This window comes from Nycticebus coucang, chromosome 13, assembly GCF_027406575.1.
Source record: "Nycticebus coucang isolate mNycCou1 chromosome 13, mNycCou1.pri, whole genome shotgun sequence".
In the NCBI taxonomy this organism is placed as follows: Eukaryota; Metazoa; Chordata; class Mammalia; order Primates; family Lorisidae; genus Nycticebus; species Nycticebus coucang.
In genome coordinates this window covers 86,102,865-86,122,609 of record NC_069792.1, presented here as the reverse complement: position 1 = coordinate 86,122,609, position 19,745 = coordinate 86,102,865, and the positions used below count along the sequence as shown (strand labels likewise).

The window sequence follows — 19,745 nt, the reverse complement described above, 5'->3', positions numbered from 1 at the left end:
CATATGGAGGTGACAGCTAAAAGGCTGAACAAGAATATGTGAATGATTTTTTTATGTTATGATTTAGCAGTGGTATTTTCTGAGATGACTGTGGTGATGGTTGCACATGCCTATGAATACCTTAAAAACCACCAAAACTGTATACTTTAAATGGACCCCAATAAAATTATTTTCTAACAGTCACTAAACAAAAGAATTAAGATGCTAATGGAGTTCAGAGCTGGTAATTAACTGGAAGGATTTTTTTAAAACTAGGTTACAATAAGTAAAATTTCATTAAGAAGAATTTAAAGTGATTAAACACTAAATTAATTCTCTGCTGAAATAAATTTCGTTACAGCAAAATTGCATCCCATAATGAGAAATTCCTTACTTAATGTATCAAACTCAACAGCTCCACATAAAAGGGAGTTAGGGGTGGCAGAAGACAGGCTGACAAACACAGGCTGTACACAAGTGTGTGTGGGCGCGTGGGTAGTTTCGCATGGCAGAAGCTGTTCTGGATGGCAGCAGCATCCCGGGCAAACTACTTTGTGACTTCAAGCTAGTTACTTAGCCCTTCTTGCTGAGCAGTAGCTATCTCATCTGTCAAAGGCTACTTTCCTTCTCATAGGATTGAAAATATTTGTAACAATATCTATAAATTTTTTGAAATATCTTCCTAGCTTCTTATTTCCAGCATAGTGCTTGTCAGATAATAGGTATTTATTATATAATAGGCATCAATTTTTTAAAACTCAGCAGGGGAACATTCTTAATCAATCTCAAGAAGAAGTATAGAATGGACTCTCCAAACTGTTTTAATGAGGCACTCTCATCTTCAGGTGTAATGATGACAGAGCTGGCTGGAAGGGCTTGCTCAATACTGAACACAGGCTAAGGTCAATACTGAGTAGATAAGAGGACTTATCTCAGAGATCACTACAATTGAGAAGGAGTAAGTCATACTTACAAGGGATGACTGTGCAAAGGTTGCGAATGTGCAAGGAGTAAATAATTGAAACGTATACTTCCAATCTGAAATAAATTATTATAGGTTAAAAAAAACCCTTCAGAGTTAATGGTATACATAGCCCTTGGTCAACTTCAAGGCTCAGTTCCCTCATGTTAAATGGTAACAATTATATTACCCACTTCCTCCACAGCACTGTTTTAGGATTGAATGCATGAATATACACAAGACATTTAGAACATGCCAAGTACACAAAAAGCACTGTGAGTTGGCTATTAAGTTGCTTATTAAGTAAGAGTCTACAAAGGATATGTGCCTACTGGATAATGAATCACGCTGCTAAATCATAACATAAAAAATCATTCACATAGTCTTCTTTGGGACACAAAGACTCATGGTCTCCATATTTGGAACATACCACTTACTAACATGTAATTCTCCTTAACTTTGCATGTATATGTATGTCTTATCCTCTAACTAAATTATTAAGCTCTTGAGGGGATGGGCTAATAAACAATTGCTGATTGATCAACACAAAGTGCTAACAATTACATAAGATAGGGAAAACCAACAAAACTCAAATGAATGCTTATTTGTTTGGGTATTTTTTCAGATATGGGGTCTCGCTCTGTCATCCAGTTTGGAGCAAAGTGGTATGATTGTAATTTACTATAACCTTGAATGCTTGGGCTCAAGGGATACTCCAGCCTTGGCCTCCTGAGTAGCTACAGGCCTGGGCTACTATGCCTGGCCATCCTTTGTAATTTTTTTTTTTTTTTTGCAGTTTTCGGCCGGGGCTGGGTTTGAACCCACCACCTCTGGTATATGGGGCCAGCGCCCTACTCCTCTGAGCCACAGGTGCTGCCCCATGCTTTTTAATTTTTTGGTAGAGAAGAGATTTCACTATGTTGCCTAGACTGGTCTCAAAACCCTAGCCTCAAGAGATCCTCTCGCCTTAGCCTCCCCAACTGTTGAGATTACAGGTGAGAGTCACCACACCTGGCACAAAAAAGTTGTTTTGAATCAGTGTCATACAGTAAAGTGAAAAAATTACATTAACCAAGAATTGCTCCAAAGAGGAACAAACCTAAATCTCTGTCTTGGAGTAAAAGCTACCACTGCTGCTACACCAGCTTAGAAAGACAGTAACTCTGAATTTTATGAATAACATTCCCTTACCTTCTTCATCTACCGCCTATAAGTTCTCACTGTGTATAACTTTTCCAACTAACATTTCTTTTTCCTCACTTAACAGATTCTTCTGAATCTGATGCTACAGTAGTAGTGATAAATACAAACTCAAAGGAGTTAATAAAAGATGTCTTCCAAGTCCTCTTTCAATAAGATTATGAAGTATAATGAAAATGGTGGAAATGACTGTGTATCATTTTTTAACCAATCTTCATTATGACCAATGAATGCTAGAAAGAAGGAGGAAGAGTAGACCCAAAGGTAATGAAGCTTCCTTTCAATCTCAGTCTAGGTATACCCATCTGATTCTACAAAGCCTTCAAAGAAATTCATGCAAAGAATATGCCTCTTGCAACTTCGTCACATGCAAAAATGAAGCGAGAAGTACATCTGTTTGGAGTTTGCCCCAAATTCCTCTAGTTCTCTTCCAAACTAACTTCATAACTCCCACCCACAAAAAGAAAGCCAGTGCCTGAGGGAACACCCAGGGACAAGCAAATTAGCATTTCCAAGGTCAACTGCTGACAGGCCTAATTATTTACAGCAACTACAGTACAGTATTCTGGCTGCTGAAGTTAAGAGGCTTAATCTTTCTGGCTTGCCCAACACAATGCCATAAGAAACTAATTTACACATCAGCTACAAAATGTGAACGTACTGTAGATGTGGAGTCTAATAATTATAAGACATTTCAAACAGAAGTAAATATTAATAGGATCCCCAGAAGTATGTCATTTAAAACTGGCTAGACAATTTTTTAAATTAGTATTTTATGTTTTAAAATACCAATAAAATACCAATCACACAGTGGCAGATAGGTGACAACTATAAAATGAATCAACAGATAGTATCTGTTTATACCAAATGGTTTGATTTGAATACTCACCAGAAGTGCTAAAAAGTTGCCAAACTAATTGATTTAACTGCCCTTACAATTTCTTGCCCTTTTCTTAGAAAACCACTGAATATTCAAAGAACCTATTTGCCACACATATGTATGAAGCATGTGAATTGTGGCTAGTCCAGAATGAAATGAACTGTAACAGTCTAATTTTAATACAAAGTTAAAATAACTCATTAATAACTTTCAAATTGTTCATATGTTGAAACAATATTTTAGATACTATAGATATACTGGGTTATGAAACACGGGCTAAGGAGTCCAAAAAAGGAACAAACACAGATATATTAGGTTAAACAAAACATTATTAATTTCTCCTCTTTTTTCTTAACTTTTGTAATGAAGACAGCAGAGACTTTTAATTACACATGTGGCTAACACTATAATTTAAATGGAAATACCACTACATATAAATAATGCTTTATATTTACATGTAACACAAATATATAATTTCATTTACAAAGTACAGAAAGAAGAGGGAGACAGAATAGGTCTGGATAATAAAATAATCTTCTCTAGAATAATCAAATTAGCTTCAAATATGTAAATTGCCAGCCTACTAAAAGTTCCTTTCTGTTTACTGCAAGACATAAAGTTTCATTTCTTTTAAAAAGGAACCTGATGTTTCAAAAATGATCCTAAAGTCCGTTCTAATTCTTCCATCAGTTGTTATCTTTGCTCAGCATTAAACTAGTCTCAATTCTTTCCAATGATCAAAGATACATAATAAAATGCTAGTCTAATTTTTTAATTTGATTGAGTGACTCCAGTTTTTTTCTGTGGTAGTCATTTGCATACCTTTAGGTCACTAAAACTTAACCCAACCCTCTATTCCAAAGATAAAAAAGCAGGATTAACAGAAAGATTACTCTCAGGAGTCTAGAAAAACCCAGATGGTATTCCAATACTATACATACTCTGTTTTAAAAACTAAAAAGTGACTCATTTACTATTTCAAAAAGTGACACCCTAATGTGAATGGAAGAGCTTAGCATACAGGAGAACACAGTGAGCAATTATTTCCATCACGCCATCATGTGGAGAAAACACAGCAGCTTTCAGGTTGTTACTGTCAGTGCAAGAAGGAAAACCTGGAGGTGCTGGTATGACTGGAAATTTATGGAGTGAGATTCCCCCGCAGCAGGAGGTGAGGTAAGGTGACTAGCTGCCAGAACTTTCCTCTGAATAACTCTTAAAAGGAAACTACTAGAAAAGCCATAGGAAGGGAAAGCACATTTCACAGTTTTTAAAGCCCACTGGTAGAAGGACAAAATTGTAAGAAATTTACATGAATAATATGTATAGATCTGTAAGTCATTTTTAAATGTCACCAATAATAAAATCAAAATCCATTAACTTAGAAGAATAAATACTATTTGTATTATGATTCCTGTAAGATATACAATTTCATGTTATAACAGCACCTGCTCTGATCGTTGATAAATGAAACTAAATAGCCTGGATGCCTGAAAAGGAAACCATCAAGGAGGAAAGGTATAGTTCTCATTCCTGGAAGAGGTGATCTTAACATGGAATGCTAATGGTCCTGTAATCTCTTTGTTCTAATAAGATCAACATTTTAAATTTTTATGGATATGAAATAATTCAGGCTCCAATATTTAGCGATTGTATCTTTTATGTACAATCAACAAACACTGGTCAAAAAGGCCAATGATTACCTCATAACAAGTGTTCTGGTGCCACCTAGTGGCACACGCTTCCTACCAAGTGAAATAGAATTACTAGACTGGGTTCTCAAAGCATGAACCCTAGACCAGCAGCATGAGCATCACCCAGGAACACGTCAGAAATGCAAATTTCAGGACTCAACACAGACCTACTGAAAGTCTAGACGCAGAGCCCAGCATTCTGTGTTTTAACAAACCTTCGAGGTGATTCAGATGCACCCTCAAGTTTGAGAACCTCTGGCTTAGCTAATCCACGAACAAGTACAAAGTCTTAAGAAATTAGGTTCATAAATTAACAAAAGAGCTTACTTTTTAATTATGGAAATCTTTCTACATTGTGGATCTGAATACTAAATATATGTGTATGTTAACGGAACAGTCTTAAAATACTAGTCTATATCCAGAGCACTCTAGCCTGGGTGACAGAGCAAGAATCTGTGTAAAAAAAAAAAAAAAAAAAAAAGCTTCATGGAACAAAGACAAAGCATCAAGATATCCTGATATGGCATATTACTGTATCCTAAAGAAATGGGCACTTATCTGGGCAACAAGAAAAGCTAAAATGGTTGAATATTGGTAATTTTTAAGATTAAAGGTCATCTATCCTAATAATAAGATACCACTTCAAGTTCACTGTATTTAACTGCTCTGCACAGCTATGTTATAAAGTAACCAAGAGAAAAGCAGGTCTGATGAAGCCTTGCTAAATTATTTCTTTTCTGTTTAGTCTTAGAGGACAACGTGATTACCTTAAAAAGCAATTAAAAACAACAATTAACTTTTCCCATTATCATTGTCAATATAAAAGAACCTGTGTTGAGCACGGTATAGGCCTAAGTGCCATAACACTTTGCCAGTTCAAATCCTCTGCCATTCATTAGCTATTGTGACCTTGGCCAAAAAATAATTTTTTGAGTTTTAAGTTTTCTGATTTGTAAAATAGAAGTAAAATAACAAACCTCATATAATTGTGGTAACAACTAGAAACAAATTTACCTAAAAAATGCCTGGAACATCATGGTTAAGGATCACTGCTATGGAAAGGGGCCCCAGATAAATCTAGGTCAGTGGTTCTCAACCTGTGAGTCGCAACCCCTTTGTAACAATGAAAATACATCCTGCATATCAGATATTTACATTACAATTCATAACAGTAGCAAAATTACAGTTATGAAGTAGCAAACAAAAATAATTTTATGGTTGGGACCATAAATACAACATGAGGAACTGTATTAAAGGGTCATGGCATTAGGAGGCATTAGGAAGGTTGAGAACCACTGATCTAGGTCATGAGGCTGGAGTAAGGCTAATTGAGTTCAAATTCAAATTCCCAGTCTTCAACTTGGTTTGTGCCCTATGATAAGCTATTTCCACTCCATAAGCCTCATTTCCACATCTGTTGAGTAAGGATAAAAGATACTGACCTCTTTCTGTAACTTTCACCACACGTACCTTTATTTCACATTACCTGCCTATTATCATAGGCTATGACAGCCCCTTTTCTTCACCTACTCAAAACTTTTGTAAATGGTTCCATCAAGAGGCATCTTCCAGATTAAGACTAAATAATATTCTAATGACCTTAATAGATTTAATGGGAATATATCACACATACCAATGTCATGAAATCTCACTGGTAGAGGAAGAGGATGACCCCAAAGCTTTGTAACCCTTAGAGACTTTTACCAAATACATCATCCAAAGGCAATTTGTTCCAATGTGAGATATTCTCAGTGCTGTGTAAACAACTGTTTAACAATCAGCTCTCTAGTTATTGCAGTGAGGCTGATTTGTGACATTTTCCCACTGCCATTGGTAGAATCAATACTCCCATGGCCCTACAACCCAACACTAAAAATTCTATGCAAAGTCTAGTACCAAACTCTGACAGTAGAGGGCATGAGGACAACTATACATGAATCCTATTCAAAAGGACGTACAGTAGAGCTAGAAAAATACAACACATAAGAAAATACAAAATTTGGCTGGTCATGGTTGCTCACGTCTGTAATCCTAGCACTCTGGGAGGCTGAGACAAGCAGATTGCTTGAGCTCCAGAGTTCAAGACTAGCCTGAGCAAGAGTGAGACCCTGTCTCTACTAAAAAGTAAAAGTAAAAAAATTAGCCAGGCATTATGTCAGGTACCCATAGTCCCAGCTACTTGGGAGGCTGAGGCAAGAGGATTGCTTGAGCCCAAGAGTTTGAGGTTACTGTGAGCTATGACGACACCACAGCACTCAACCCCACAGTTCCCCAGCCATGACAACCAGAAAGGTCTTCAGACATTCCCAAAGGACCCTGGAGGGAAAAATCACCCACTCCTGCATACAGATGTTTGTATGTATATACGGATACAGATGGGATATATGTATGGATGGAGGGTATACAGGGTGGCTATAAAGTCCATGGGCAATTTAAAATACTGTGGAATTTTAAATTACACACAAATTTTATGGCTACCCTATATTCCCTAGACAAGGATATCCATGTCTAATTCATTTATCTGAATAAATTAATTTATATGAATAAATGAATTAGACAATCTGGGGACATTTTTGTAGTAACTGTTTTCTAAGGTTTTAAATATGTTCATTAGTTTATTGAGTGCTTACTATGCACCAGCCCTAAAATGATGTTAAAGGGCTGGTTTATACTTTTTGGTGTTTGTGTCTTTTTATTAACACACTTTAATCTCCTCTGTCTTATTTCCCAGCTGGACTGGAAACAACTTGAAGGAAAAAACTTTTATTCATCTTTGAAGTCTTGGCTAACGTGTTTTATGAATTAGTGATTTAGCCAGGCTCAAACTTAAAGCCTAAGTAGACTTCCAAACTCACATGTCTGGGAGATACAGGCATCTGACAAAACCCCTGCATCAGGGAGCTTATAGTGAGGGCATGGCCAGGTGATAAACAGTAAGACACCAACTATACGTTATGTTAGAAGGCAAGTTAGTGTTAAGTGGGGGGGGAGGTATATAAAGCAGGGAAGGGGGTCAGAGATTCTCAAAGGATAGGGATGAGGGATGTGTGAGAATTCTAAATTCTAAAAGTCTAAACATGTCCAAAGTTCTGAATTAGTGATTTAGCTGGGCTCGAACTTAAAGCCTTAGGTAGACTTCTAAACTCATATGTCTTTGTTCCCCTCTTCAGCCCACAGGCCCTTCTCCTAAGCTAGGATCCTTAAATTTACTAATTACTGGCTATCTTATATGCTAGCTATGGAAATAACACTGTAATAAGAGCACTTAGTACATATTATCTCATTTAACCCCAACAACCTAACAAGGGGGCATTTTAACCCTACTTCACAGATTAAGGAATTAGAAGTGGAAAGAAGGAGCCGGGTATTCTGGCAGGTGCCTGTAATGTAATCTCAGCTACTTGGGAGGCTGAGGCAAGAGGATCTCTTGAGCCCAAGAGTTTGAGGTTGCTGTGAGCTATGACACCACAGCACTCTACCCAGGGTGACAAAGTGAGACTCTGTCTCAAAATAAAAAAAAAAAAAAAGTTGAAAGAACTTAGGTACCTTACTCAAAGTTGCAGGAGTAATGATGGAGCTAGAGTAGACCGGATAGGACTATGTCAAGCTGCTTCTAAGTCCTAGCACTTGAGCAGAGACAGTGGCTAGTTCCAACAAGTCTCTCATCTACTATTATAGGCTGAATTATCTATCTTCAAACTTCTTAAACACCAGGAGTTTACTACTCTTTGGGTCCCTGACAGCACCTCAGTCTGGTCTCACATTAAAACTGTCCTTTCTGGCTCAGCGCCCATAGCACAGTGGTTATGGTGCCAGCCACATACACCGAGGGTGGTGGGTTCAAACCCAGCCTGGGCCAGCTAAACAACTGCAACAAAAAAAATAGCCAGGTGTTGTGGTGGACACCTGTAGTCCTCAAAAAAAACAGCCGGGTGTTGTGGTGGACACTGTAGTCCTAGCTACTTGGAAGGCTGAGGTAAGAGAATCACTTAAGCCCAAGAGTTTGAGATTTCTGTGAGCTATAACACTACAACACTCTACCGAGGACAACATAGTGAGACAGTCTCAAAAAAAGACCTGTCCTTCCCACATGCTCCTGCTGAACGACCCCAGAAAGTGGAGGTTGCCCCCGGCTTTCTCTCTGCAGGGGATCGCTCATGTCATCTGCCTCCTACTCAGCATAAGCCCAAGAGTTTGAGGCTGCTGTGAGCTATAAAATTGTGTTTCATAAGCCAGCAGTTCTCAGAGTGTGGTCCTAAGACTCTTTCACGAGGTCCTTATTTTCATCACAATTTTAAGATTTTTTTTTTTTGTTCTGTTTTTCTTTTGTTTATTTTTAATGTGTAGAACATTTGCTCCAATGGTGCAAAAGCAATTGTGAAAAACACTGCTGTTGCCTTAGCATAAATCATAGTGGCACCAAATTGCACTAGCATTGTATTCTTTTCCATCACACACTAGACAAATGCCAGTTGCACAGAACGTCCTTGATGAAGCAGTACAATTTATTAAATCTCAATTGTCCAATGAAACAGTAAGTATACATGAAATGCCATGCTGCATACCAAAAAACAATGGTTGTCTCAAAGAAAAGCCTGAGGTAATAATAGTTTGGGTTGAAAGATGAACTAGCTGCTCTTTTTGTGAAATGCCCTTTTGAATGGAAAGAACCATTAACAGACAAACTATTTTCAAACTTAAGTTTCTGGCAGACATTTTCTAGAAAATGAACAAAGTGAGCCTGTCCTTTCAAACACAACAACAGTATTTGCTGCCAATGATAAAATGAAAGTTTTAAAGAAAAAATTAGAACTTTAAAAAATTTGTGTTAACTGTGCCAGGCTGGTGGCTCATGCCTGTAATCCTAGCACTCTGGGAGGCCAAAGTGGGTAGTTTGCTTGAGCTTAAGAGGTGGATACCTGCCTGAGCAAGAGTGAGACCCTGTCTCTAAAAAACAGCCAGGCATTGTGGCGGGCACCAATAATCCCAGCTACTTGGGAGCCTGAGGCAAGAGGATCGCTTAAGCCCAAGAGCTTGAGGTTGCTGTGAGCTATGCTGCCACGGCTGATCAAAAAAGAATAAATAAAATTGTGTTAATCATAAAGTTGACATCTTATGGCTTTTCTGATAAGATCAATAGTGATATTAGTTATCTGCAGTCTTGTAACCTTTGTTCCGTTTTCCATTGTTCTAGCATTTCACACTAAGATAGTAAGCTCTATGAGGGGAGGAACTACTTACAACTTGTTTGTGTCTTCTCTGAAACTTAGAACTGGTCCCTGGCGGCGCCTGTGGCTCAAGGAGTAGGGCGCCAGTCCCATATGCCGGAGGTGGCAGGTTCAAACCCATCCCCGGCCAAAAAAAAAAAACTTAAAACTGATTTATACACCCAATAGTCGTTAGGTAAATATTTGTGGGCTACCTTGTTATTCTGACTCCTGGTATTGGAAAGTATGTGTATGCATATATGTGTGTCTGTGTCTGTGTGTACATACAAGTACACACACCCACACATTGAATTCATAAGTAATTCAGACTCCTTGTGACTCTGTTAATGTTCTTTAGTTCACTTTTTTCCTACATGACCTGCTGAAAATTTTTCTTAATTTTTTTTGGTAATTGCAAAAATAAGTATAGTATTTGCTGTAAAATTTATCCAAATAATCAAAATAAAATAATTATTTATTTTGACAAATATTAATGACTACCCATGGCTCTAAAGCAGAGGTTGGTTGGCAAAGTAAAGCCTGTGATCAAAATCCAGCCCACTGTCTGATTTTGTAAATAAAATAAAGTTTTATTGGGCCACAGACTTGTTCATTCACTAACATGTTATCTGTGGTGGCTTTTATGTTACAATAACAGAGGTGCAACGGAGACCAGATATCCCAGAGAGCTGGAAGTATTTGCTATCTGGCCCCTTTATAGAAACACTTTGCCCACCTCTACTTTAACTTAGCAGTGGTTCTCAACCTTCCTAATGCCGCGGCCCTTTAATATAGTTCCTGTGGGTCATGACCCACAAGTTGAGAACCATTGACTTAGAGCATGAATCTTCTCTACGCCCCCCCCACCAACGCCCTCCCCCCCCACACTAAAGGAACTCTGGGCCAGCTCACATCTGTAATCCTAGCACTCTGGGAGGTCAAGGCAGGTGTGTTGTTGCTTGAACTCAAGAGTAGGAAACCAGCATGAGCAGGAGTGACACCCCGTCTCTACTAAAAATAGAAAAAGTAGACCGGTGTTGTGCCAGGTGCCTATAATCCCAGCTACGCAAGAGGCTGAGGCAAGAGGATCTTTTGAGCCCAAGAGTTTGAGGTTGCTGTGAGCTATGACATCACTGCACTCTACCCAAGGCAACAGAGTGAGACTGTCTCAAAACAAAAGAAAACAAAACAAACAAGGAAATATGCAGCTAAAACACTGAGGAGTCTTTAAAGGGAATCCTGCTAATCTGCCAGGAAGCTTTTGTTCCAGCTTTTCTCTTTTATGGTTTAAGATTGTATTATGACTTTTATCCAAGCCTATCTACCAAAACTAAATATCTATCATCACCAAAAATATATTACAAATCAGGTCAGGCAGGGTTAAAACATTTAGAGGCCAACCACTGTAAAGACTATGGGTGATATCTGCTGTTAACTATTAACTGGTAAAGAACTGGCCTTCCTGACAAAAGTGAAGAAAGCTGGACAAAATATATAAAACAATGGCTTTCAGACAATGGGACGATGGCAGGAAGGACTATAATTACTGCCAAAAGGGATACAGAGAAGTCTTGCAATTGCCCTTCTTCTCTGAGTCTTGAAGGACTAAAAAGATAGTGGAGTTCAGGGCGGAGGCAGCAGAGATTTTGCCAGATAGTGCTCTCAGAATCTGCACAGAGATATCCTTAGTCTGAAGGTGAATCCTAAGATACAGAGGCCATAGGATTGGGAGATACTCAAATTCTATCCAGCTGGAGTAGAGAGATCTTGCTGAACCTTCAGGGCAATCAACAGACACTCCAGAAGGGCCAAGCTTCGCAACAAGGCTAAATTGGCCCTAACATAAAGGTTACAATAAACTCACCCTAACAAAGCTTAACAACAGGCTTAGAAAGATCAGCCTCGCCCACAATTACTTAGCTGCCCACCAAACTTCAACACTCCTTAAAGGAAGACCACAAAATCCAAATACTCAACAGTAGAATTTACACAAAGTCCAGGTGAAGAAACAGCAATTGACAGATGACAGAATTAGCAGAGGAGAATATTAAAACAACTATTATAAACATGTTCCATGTACTCAAAATCTAAAAGAAAACATGAACATGATGAAATTTAAAAAAAGGATGATATACATGTAAAAGACTCCATTTAATTCTTTAAGTCTTCAACACCTAAAAAATGTAGTATCTGAAACTAAAAATTCATCAGATAGAATTAAGAGTAGAGTAGACACCACAGCAGACAAGAAGGAAACTAGTCAAACGAAGGCTAGAGAGTAAAAAGACAGGGAAAAAATCCACCAAGTCACAGTGATTATAGGACAATATCAAGCAATCTAACCTACATGGAATTGGAGTTCCAGAAGGAAAAGAGAGCAGCGAAACAGAAAAAATGTTTGAACACAGAATACCAGAAATGTTTCCACATTTGATAAAAACTGTAAGCCCAAACTAAGAACATCAGTCAAGATAAACAAGGAAAATTACAGCAAGGCACACACATCACAAAGTGCTCCAAATCAATGCCATTAAAAACAAAATAAAAATGATTATGTCACTCCCTGGGTTCCATATATAATGTAAAATAAAACAATTCTAATCCAAAGAAAGTGTCTTTCTAGATCTTCTAATTGAAAAAAATGTAGATATATTTCATCAAATTGAACTTTTCTTGTGAGGCCTTCTTTTGCTAGCCTCCCCAGTGTAAGTGTAATCTGTTGAAAAATCAAGCATGAACAAAGTATCAAGCAGGGGATAATAACAACATCATAATGCATTCATATACCTTTTAGCTCACAAACGTCATGTACTTTAGATTGTATGTTCCTTGAAGTCGGGAACCTGCATGTCTTTACCCATAAATTTCTAGAACCTGCATGTCTTTGCCCATAAATTACTAGTCCATAACGGAACCTAACTGAACACACTTGAACAAGCCGATCTCACTGCACCCTTAGAACACTGCTGTGTAGAATCAGATGAGAAAACAGCTGCTCGGAGAGATTAAATGATTATCCCAAGAACACTAATAAGCATCTTTAGGGTACTATCACCACACAAATAGACACAAAAGGTTGAAGTATTACTTACTCTGAGTTTCCACAAGATCCAAAGCAACACTAGAAGCTGTGTCCATTCCAGAGTTGATACACGTTTGGAAGTTTTTTAATGAGGAGAGAGCAGACTCCACACCGCTGAAGGATATGAAACCAGTTGAACTTGAATTGGAATTGGAACTGGAGCGCCCTGGCATCTTGATATCATTACCTAAGTTTTCAAACACAATGAAATGAGATTTGTAAGGCAGAATATTAACTGCACGGGAAAACAGAACAACTGTAAACATCCATAGACTATATCCAACATCCCACCCATGCCAGAGAATTATCTAGATCCTACATCCCTCAAGAGGATACCAAGCCAACGTGTCATGCTCCTGACTACCAAACACTGATGTACTCAATATGTGAGGAGAGTAACTATTCTCTTTTTTAAAGAGAGAGATTACCCTCTTCCAAAAGATTCCTCGATTCTCCGAAGAATTCAATAGCACATCTCCATAAAAGATAAATGGGTAAATAAAAAGTAGACCACTCAAATGATGTAATTTTCAAAAAACAAATGAAAATAATACAGTATTCTAATAAGGCAAGATTTTGAAAACTTAGCATTTTTAGCTTATCTGATACATACAGAACTCTGAAAACTATTTTATATATGTATAACTATTTTATATATATAAATATATATAAAACTAATAAAATATATATATTTATTATATATAAAACTATTTATATATATATAAAAAATATATTCCTACCAGCTCCTCTAGGTTCTAACAAATATATAAATTTGATAAAATCCCAGATCCAGTAAAAGCAAAATTTCTTAATAAACTCCTGTCCTCTGGTATCACATCCACTGTAATAGTTTCAGTTACTATCTTCTCATAAAACACTCCCCAATCTTTTTCTTTAACCACAAACTTTTTGAGCTTTGGACCACTTATGTAAAGCCACCTACAAAAAGACATGTTTGCTTAACTGAGAAACTATTTAAAACTCAACCCACTAGAATCAATTGTAAAAGTGGAGAGAATTTAAATAGACTTAAAGAGCTAGGAAGGCTGTTCCTAAGACTGCATGGGCATCAGTACAACAAGTATTTTCTTGGAATTGGACAGACAGCGTGACTTCAGGTTCTGCTGCTTTACTACTGTGTGACCATGGGCAGACTGCTAAGCCTCTCTGAACCACAGGTTTACCGTCAATGGAAAGGAATAATCATGGTGCAGCACAGCATATAGCACTTAGTTAACTGATATTGGAACTTTCCCTTCTGCACTTCCTTTCGTCTGTAAGGAAGTCTATAGTATCTTGGCATTTCCATCCATTCTCCCCATTGTTACCACCTTTATCTCACATCTGGACTACTACTGTAGTTTCTCAGTAGTCCTGGTTAATTTGGTTCACTCAGCATTCAGTCTACAGAATGGTATTGAGTAGCTACCTTGCCAATCATTAGGCTCATTTCCCTCACACAGAGCATAAAAAGTGAAAGGCACAGAGATAAATAAGATTTCTATGTCTGAAAAGTTTGTTTTCTGCAAATATCCACAATACAACTCATCAGTTCAAATAATTCGATTAACAAATACAGAGGAACCTCCATAGTTGACCATCTCCTTAAGTTGGGCCTAATTTTTATAGACGGGACATATCGGTACAGTAATATGTACAGGCCAGTAAGGCCCAGTTCCTTATGTTGGCCACTTCTGTCAATTAACCAGTTTGCTAGTCTTAACTTACAGAGGTTCTACTGTACTTAATATCTCCTTAAGTGCCAAGCGCTTCTTTTAGCATGGGAATGCAGTAGTTTTCAAGATGAGTACTCTTAAGACTTTCATTGTAAAGCATTATTTTATTTATTCCAATGTGATGAAAACCTACTATGTGCCAGGCACTATCCTAGGTAATAGAAATATTCAATCAGCCTCTGCTACCCAGGGGCTCACAGTTGAGTAGGTGAAACAGACATATATATAAATAATTAAAGCAACATGGGAGTTACCGCAAAACTGAGGCACAAATAAGTAAATGCTTATCTGCCTTAAGGGAGCAAAAGTGTCAAGACAGAGCGGATCTTAAAAAATAAATGAAGAAGGTTAACCGGTAATGAAGAGCATTCATACAACGGAATAAAGAGCACAAATGGTTGCAAAGAGCATACAACTCTAGACAAGTACTTGAATTTTTCTGATTCTGATATGCTCTTTCCAGAGTGCTCTCTCCACAAACTTCTATTGCTTCTTCCTCCATCCTCATTCTCACCTAAAGATCCTACTTCCCTGAGGAAACAGCACTCAGAAGAGATGGTTGCGAGCTCCCACAGCTTACCTCTCCACCCACCAGCCCCAGTTCCCATACTCCTCCATCCCGCCTGTGAAAATGAATAAACCATGTCTGCTCCTAGATAAGAGCACCCTTCCTCCTCCCCCACCACTTATTCACTAGAGTTCGCTCCTATCCCTCCAACCCTACTTCCCTACTCAAGGACATTCTCACAGCAATTTCTCCCTTTTTTCCTATATCATTCAATTTTCCCTCTCTACTGAATCATTCCCTTTGGCAAACCAGTATACTGGTACTTCTCCCATCTTAAAGACATCCTCCAACTTTCCTCACACCTACACCTCTGGTTACCATTTCCATCTCTCTGCTTACCCTTATAGCAAAACATTTGTCTCTATCTCCAAATCCTCTTTTCCCCTTCCCTCTTGAAACCACTCTACCAGTTTCTACCCCTGTCACTTCACTGCAGCTGCTCTGGTAAAGGTCACTGGCGCTAAGTTCAATATCAGCTCTCAGCCCTTACATCCTCTGCTCTATGAGCCGGCAGAGCAGCCTCTGACGCAGCCATCCCTCCCTCCTCCTGGAGCACTTTCTGCACCTGCCTCCCTTGTTCTTCCTACCTCGCTGACTAGTTCTCACTCTTCTTTGCTGGTTCCTCTCCATCTCCCTGAACTCCAGATGTTGGAGAACCTCAGGATTTAGAACTTCAACCTCTTTTTCTTCTCCATCTACACTCAAATCAACTGCAGCCCTGCTTCAGGGCTGTGCCTTCTCTGTTCCCTCTGCCAGGATAGTCATCTCTCAGATACCTACATGGCCAACTCCCCACTTCCCCAAAGTTTCCCTCCAGATGTCACCTCATCAGTAACAGCAAGCCCTCCAATATCTACCCCCAAGCATTCCCTTCCCCCCTCCCCCCGTTTTACCTGTCTTCACAGCGGATACTGTCAAACAATATTCTTTTATTTATTCTTTATTGTCTCTAGTCCCCAATTAGACCCTAAATTCTTGAAAGCAAAGACTTTTTCTGTTTTGTTCACTACCTAAAACAACCAATGACACGCATGCAGCAGTCACTCAATAAAGGCTTCAAAGACCAAGTAAGTAGACCACTGTATGTGTATTCTCAGCACCTAAAACAGCGCCTCTCTCCAAAATCCTAAACACAGGAGGAAGTATGCCCAGAGCTCTGTGCTCTGGTTTTTGTTCTCCATCCTCCCTCGTCTGCCTAAGACTCCCAACCAGGTCCAGTCCATTTAAAAACCATTGACAAGAGCTTTCTCTCCAGAACTTACAATGTACAACAGGAAAGCCCAAAACCCCCTTCCCTCCTATCTTAACCTCCTCCAAAGCCTATTCCTTTTGCAACCTATTCTATCTTATGAAATAACAACTCCATCCTTCCATCTATTGGACCAAAACTTTGACTCATATTTGACCCTTCTCCTCCTCACTCATATCCTAAATCAAATACATCACCAATTTTGCCAGCACTGTAGTTAAAACACCTCTAGAACCCAACTACTCTCTAATTCCATCACTACCACTCTGAATCAAACCATTCATCACTTGCCTGAATTACTCAACAGCCTTCTACATGATGTGCCTGTTCCCAACCTTGCATCTTTCACCCAATTCTCAATACATCAGCCAGAGGGAGCTGTTGAAAATGTACATAAGGGCTGGGCACCCTGGCTGACACCTGTAATCCTAGCACTCTAGGAGGCCGAGGCAGGTGGATGGCTTGAACTCAGGAGTTCGGGACTAGCCTGAGCAAGAGCAAGACCCTGTCTCTATAAAACAGAAAAACTAGGCAGGCATTGTGGTGGGTACCTGTAGTCCCAACTACTTGAGAGGCTGAGGCAAGAGGATCACCTGAGCCCAAGAGTTTAAGGTTGCTGTGAGCTATGACGCCATGGCACTCTACCCAGGGTAACAGAGTGACACTCTGTCTTAAAAAAGGAAAGAAAAGAAAAGATACAAAAGATCATGTAACTTCTCTATTCAACATCCCCTAAGGACTTCCTAACTAACTCAGAGTTACAATCAAAGAGCTATATGACAACGAACAGGGGTGGCTGCCCAGATGGACCAAGTGCCTCAGTATCACCTCTGAACTTGTCAGAAATGCAAATTCTCAGGCCCTACCACTCTGTGTTTTAACAAGCCCCTCCTATAATTCTAATTCTGATGTACCTAGGCTGCAGTGTTAGCCTATCAGAATCATCAGATGGGCCTGTTGAAATATTGATTTCTGGACCTCACCCTTAGTATTTCTGATTCAGTAGGTCTGAGAGGGAACCTAAGTATCTGCACTTCTAATAAATTTCCAGATAAGGCAGACTCTGCTGATCTAAGAATCATACTCTGAAAACCACTGCTTTTATTATCTGGCCATTGCTAGTTATTTAATAACCCAGACATGCTTCCACCTTAGGGAAGACCTAAGGGTTTTTGCACTTGATGATGAGACAAACAGGGATACCAATAATAAAGATAGGCAAAAAGTAGGCAAGGTTGGCCTAAACTTCCTGTTGCCTATATAATGAAATTCAACATTATGAGCAGAGTACCCAAAACTTTCTACAACATAATGCAAAGACACTTTTCAAATCAGAGATTCTGGCTGGGCCTGGTGGCTTATGCCTATAATCCTAGAACTCTGGGAGGCTGAGGCAGGTGGATTGCTTGAGCTCATGAGTTTGAGACCAGACTGAGCAAAAGCGAGACCCTGTCTCTACTAAAAATAGAAAAACTGAGGCAAGAGGATTGCTTGAGCCTGAGTTGGAAGCTATGACCCATGATGACACAGCACTCTACCCAGGGCGACAGGTTGAGACTGTCTAAAACAAAAAAAAATCAGAGATTCTACCTTTCTCCAAGACAAAACATAAATTCCACATAACCCCCTTAACTAATCAATATTCAAGAATAAATACAACCCAGTTCTGCCACAACCCTTCAAAACAAGGTCAGAAAAGAAGTACCACATTAGTATAAGGAACCAAGTACTACAAAGTTCAGAAAAGGGATTACACAAATGTAGTACACCCATGAGATTCAAAAAAAGAAGTGATTACAGGTATAATAAGGGAAGACAGAGGCTTCATGGAAAAGAAGGCACGTTAGCTAGACCACAAAGGATATTTAGGGTTTGGAAAGGTCTAAATATCAGAGGAGAGCAGTTCAGATAAAGCAAACAGTAAAATGAACAAAGGTCATAAGGTAATAAAGGACAGGATGAGGCTCCTTTGCCTGGCACACAGGGACAGAGAGATGGAAAGATGACTGGATTTCATTCTTTGGGAGGATAGTGTAGAACTTGTGATTGTCAACTGGTGTGCCGTGAGAGGATCTTAGGTGTGCTGCGAAAATTTTTAAAGATCATTAATTAAATTATTTTCAAAAGAAGTTCAAAGCACAATAAGTACATTCTTCTTTTTTTTCACTCCTTTTCTTGATCAACATAATTTAAGTGTGCCATGAAGTTTAACTATAGGTTCAAGTGTGCTATGAGATAAAAAATAAGGTTGAATAACAGTGGTATAGAGAGTCTTATGTGCAGGACAGAGAATCAGGTAGTCATCAAATGGGTCGTCTGCCTATATGTACTTTTTAGATGTTATCTTAAAAATCAAACCTGAAACAAAAATGGCAAAATGTTACAGATGTTAACATCTGGGTGGTGAAACAAGGTTTGAATTTGAAGTTTTGTTCTTTTTTTTTTTTTTAATTAAATCATAGCTGTGTACATTAATGCAATCATGGGGTACAATGTACTGCTTTTATATACAATTTGAAATATTTTCATCAAACTGGTTAACATAGCCTTCATGGCATTGTTCTTTGTTTTAATTTTCTTTTCTTTTCTTTTCTTTTTTGAGACAGAGCCATACCCTGTGGCCCTCAGTAGAGTGGCATCACAGCTCACGGCAACCTCAAACTCTTCGGCTTAAGTGATTCTCTTGCCTCAGCCTCCCAAGTAGCTGGGACTACAGGCTCCTGCCACACACCTGTCTTTTTTTTTTTTTTTTTCTTTAAGAGAGGCGGTCTCACTCTTGCTCAGGCTGGTCTTGAACTCCTGAGCTCAGGGCAATCCAGAGCCTCCCAGAGTGCTAGGATTACAGGCATGAGCCACTGTGCCTGGCCTGAAACAAAAGTTCTCGTTATTTTCTGGGATTTTAAAATTTCACACTGGGGGCAGCACCTGTGGCTCAGTTGGTAGGGCGCCGGCCCCATATACTGAGGGTGGCGGGTTCAAGCCCGGCCCCGGCCAAACTGCAACCAAAAAATAGCCGGGCGTTGTGGCGGGCGCCTGTAGTCCTAGCTACTCGGGAGGCTGAGGCAAGAGAATCGCTTAAGCCCAGGAGTTGGAGGTTGCTGTGAGCTTTGTGAGGCCACGGCACTCTACCGAGGGCCATAAAGTGAGATTTGTCTCTACAAAAAAAAAATAAATAAATAAAATAAAATT

The 19,745-nt window shown here is 39.0% G+C and overlaps 1 protein-coding gene across 2 annotated transcripts in view; it reads right to left on the bottom strand.

Moving 5' to 3' along the window:
* The window catches only part of NSMCE2 (NSE2 (MMS21) homolog, SMC5-SMC6 complex SUMO ligase), a 225,845-nt gene that overhangs the window by 200,388 nt on the left and 5,712 nt on the right, over nt 1–19,745 (bottom strand). For both annotated transcript variants that reach the window (XM_053559630.1, XM_053559629.1), the window contains exon 2: nt 13,014–13,190. In XM_053559630.1, coding sequence (XP_053415605.1) covers nt 13,014–13,176 — 163 coding nt within the window. In that variant the 5' untranslated portion in view covers nt 13,177–13,190. The remainder of the gene's footprint in view (nt 1–13,013; nt 13,191–19,745) is intronic.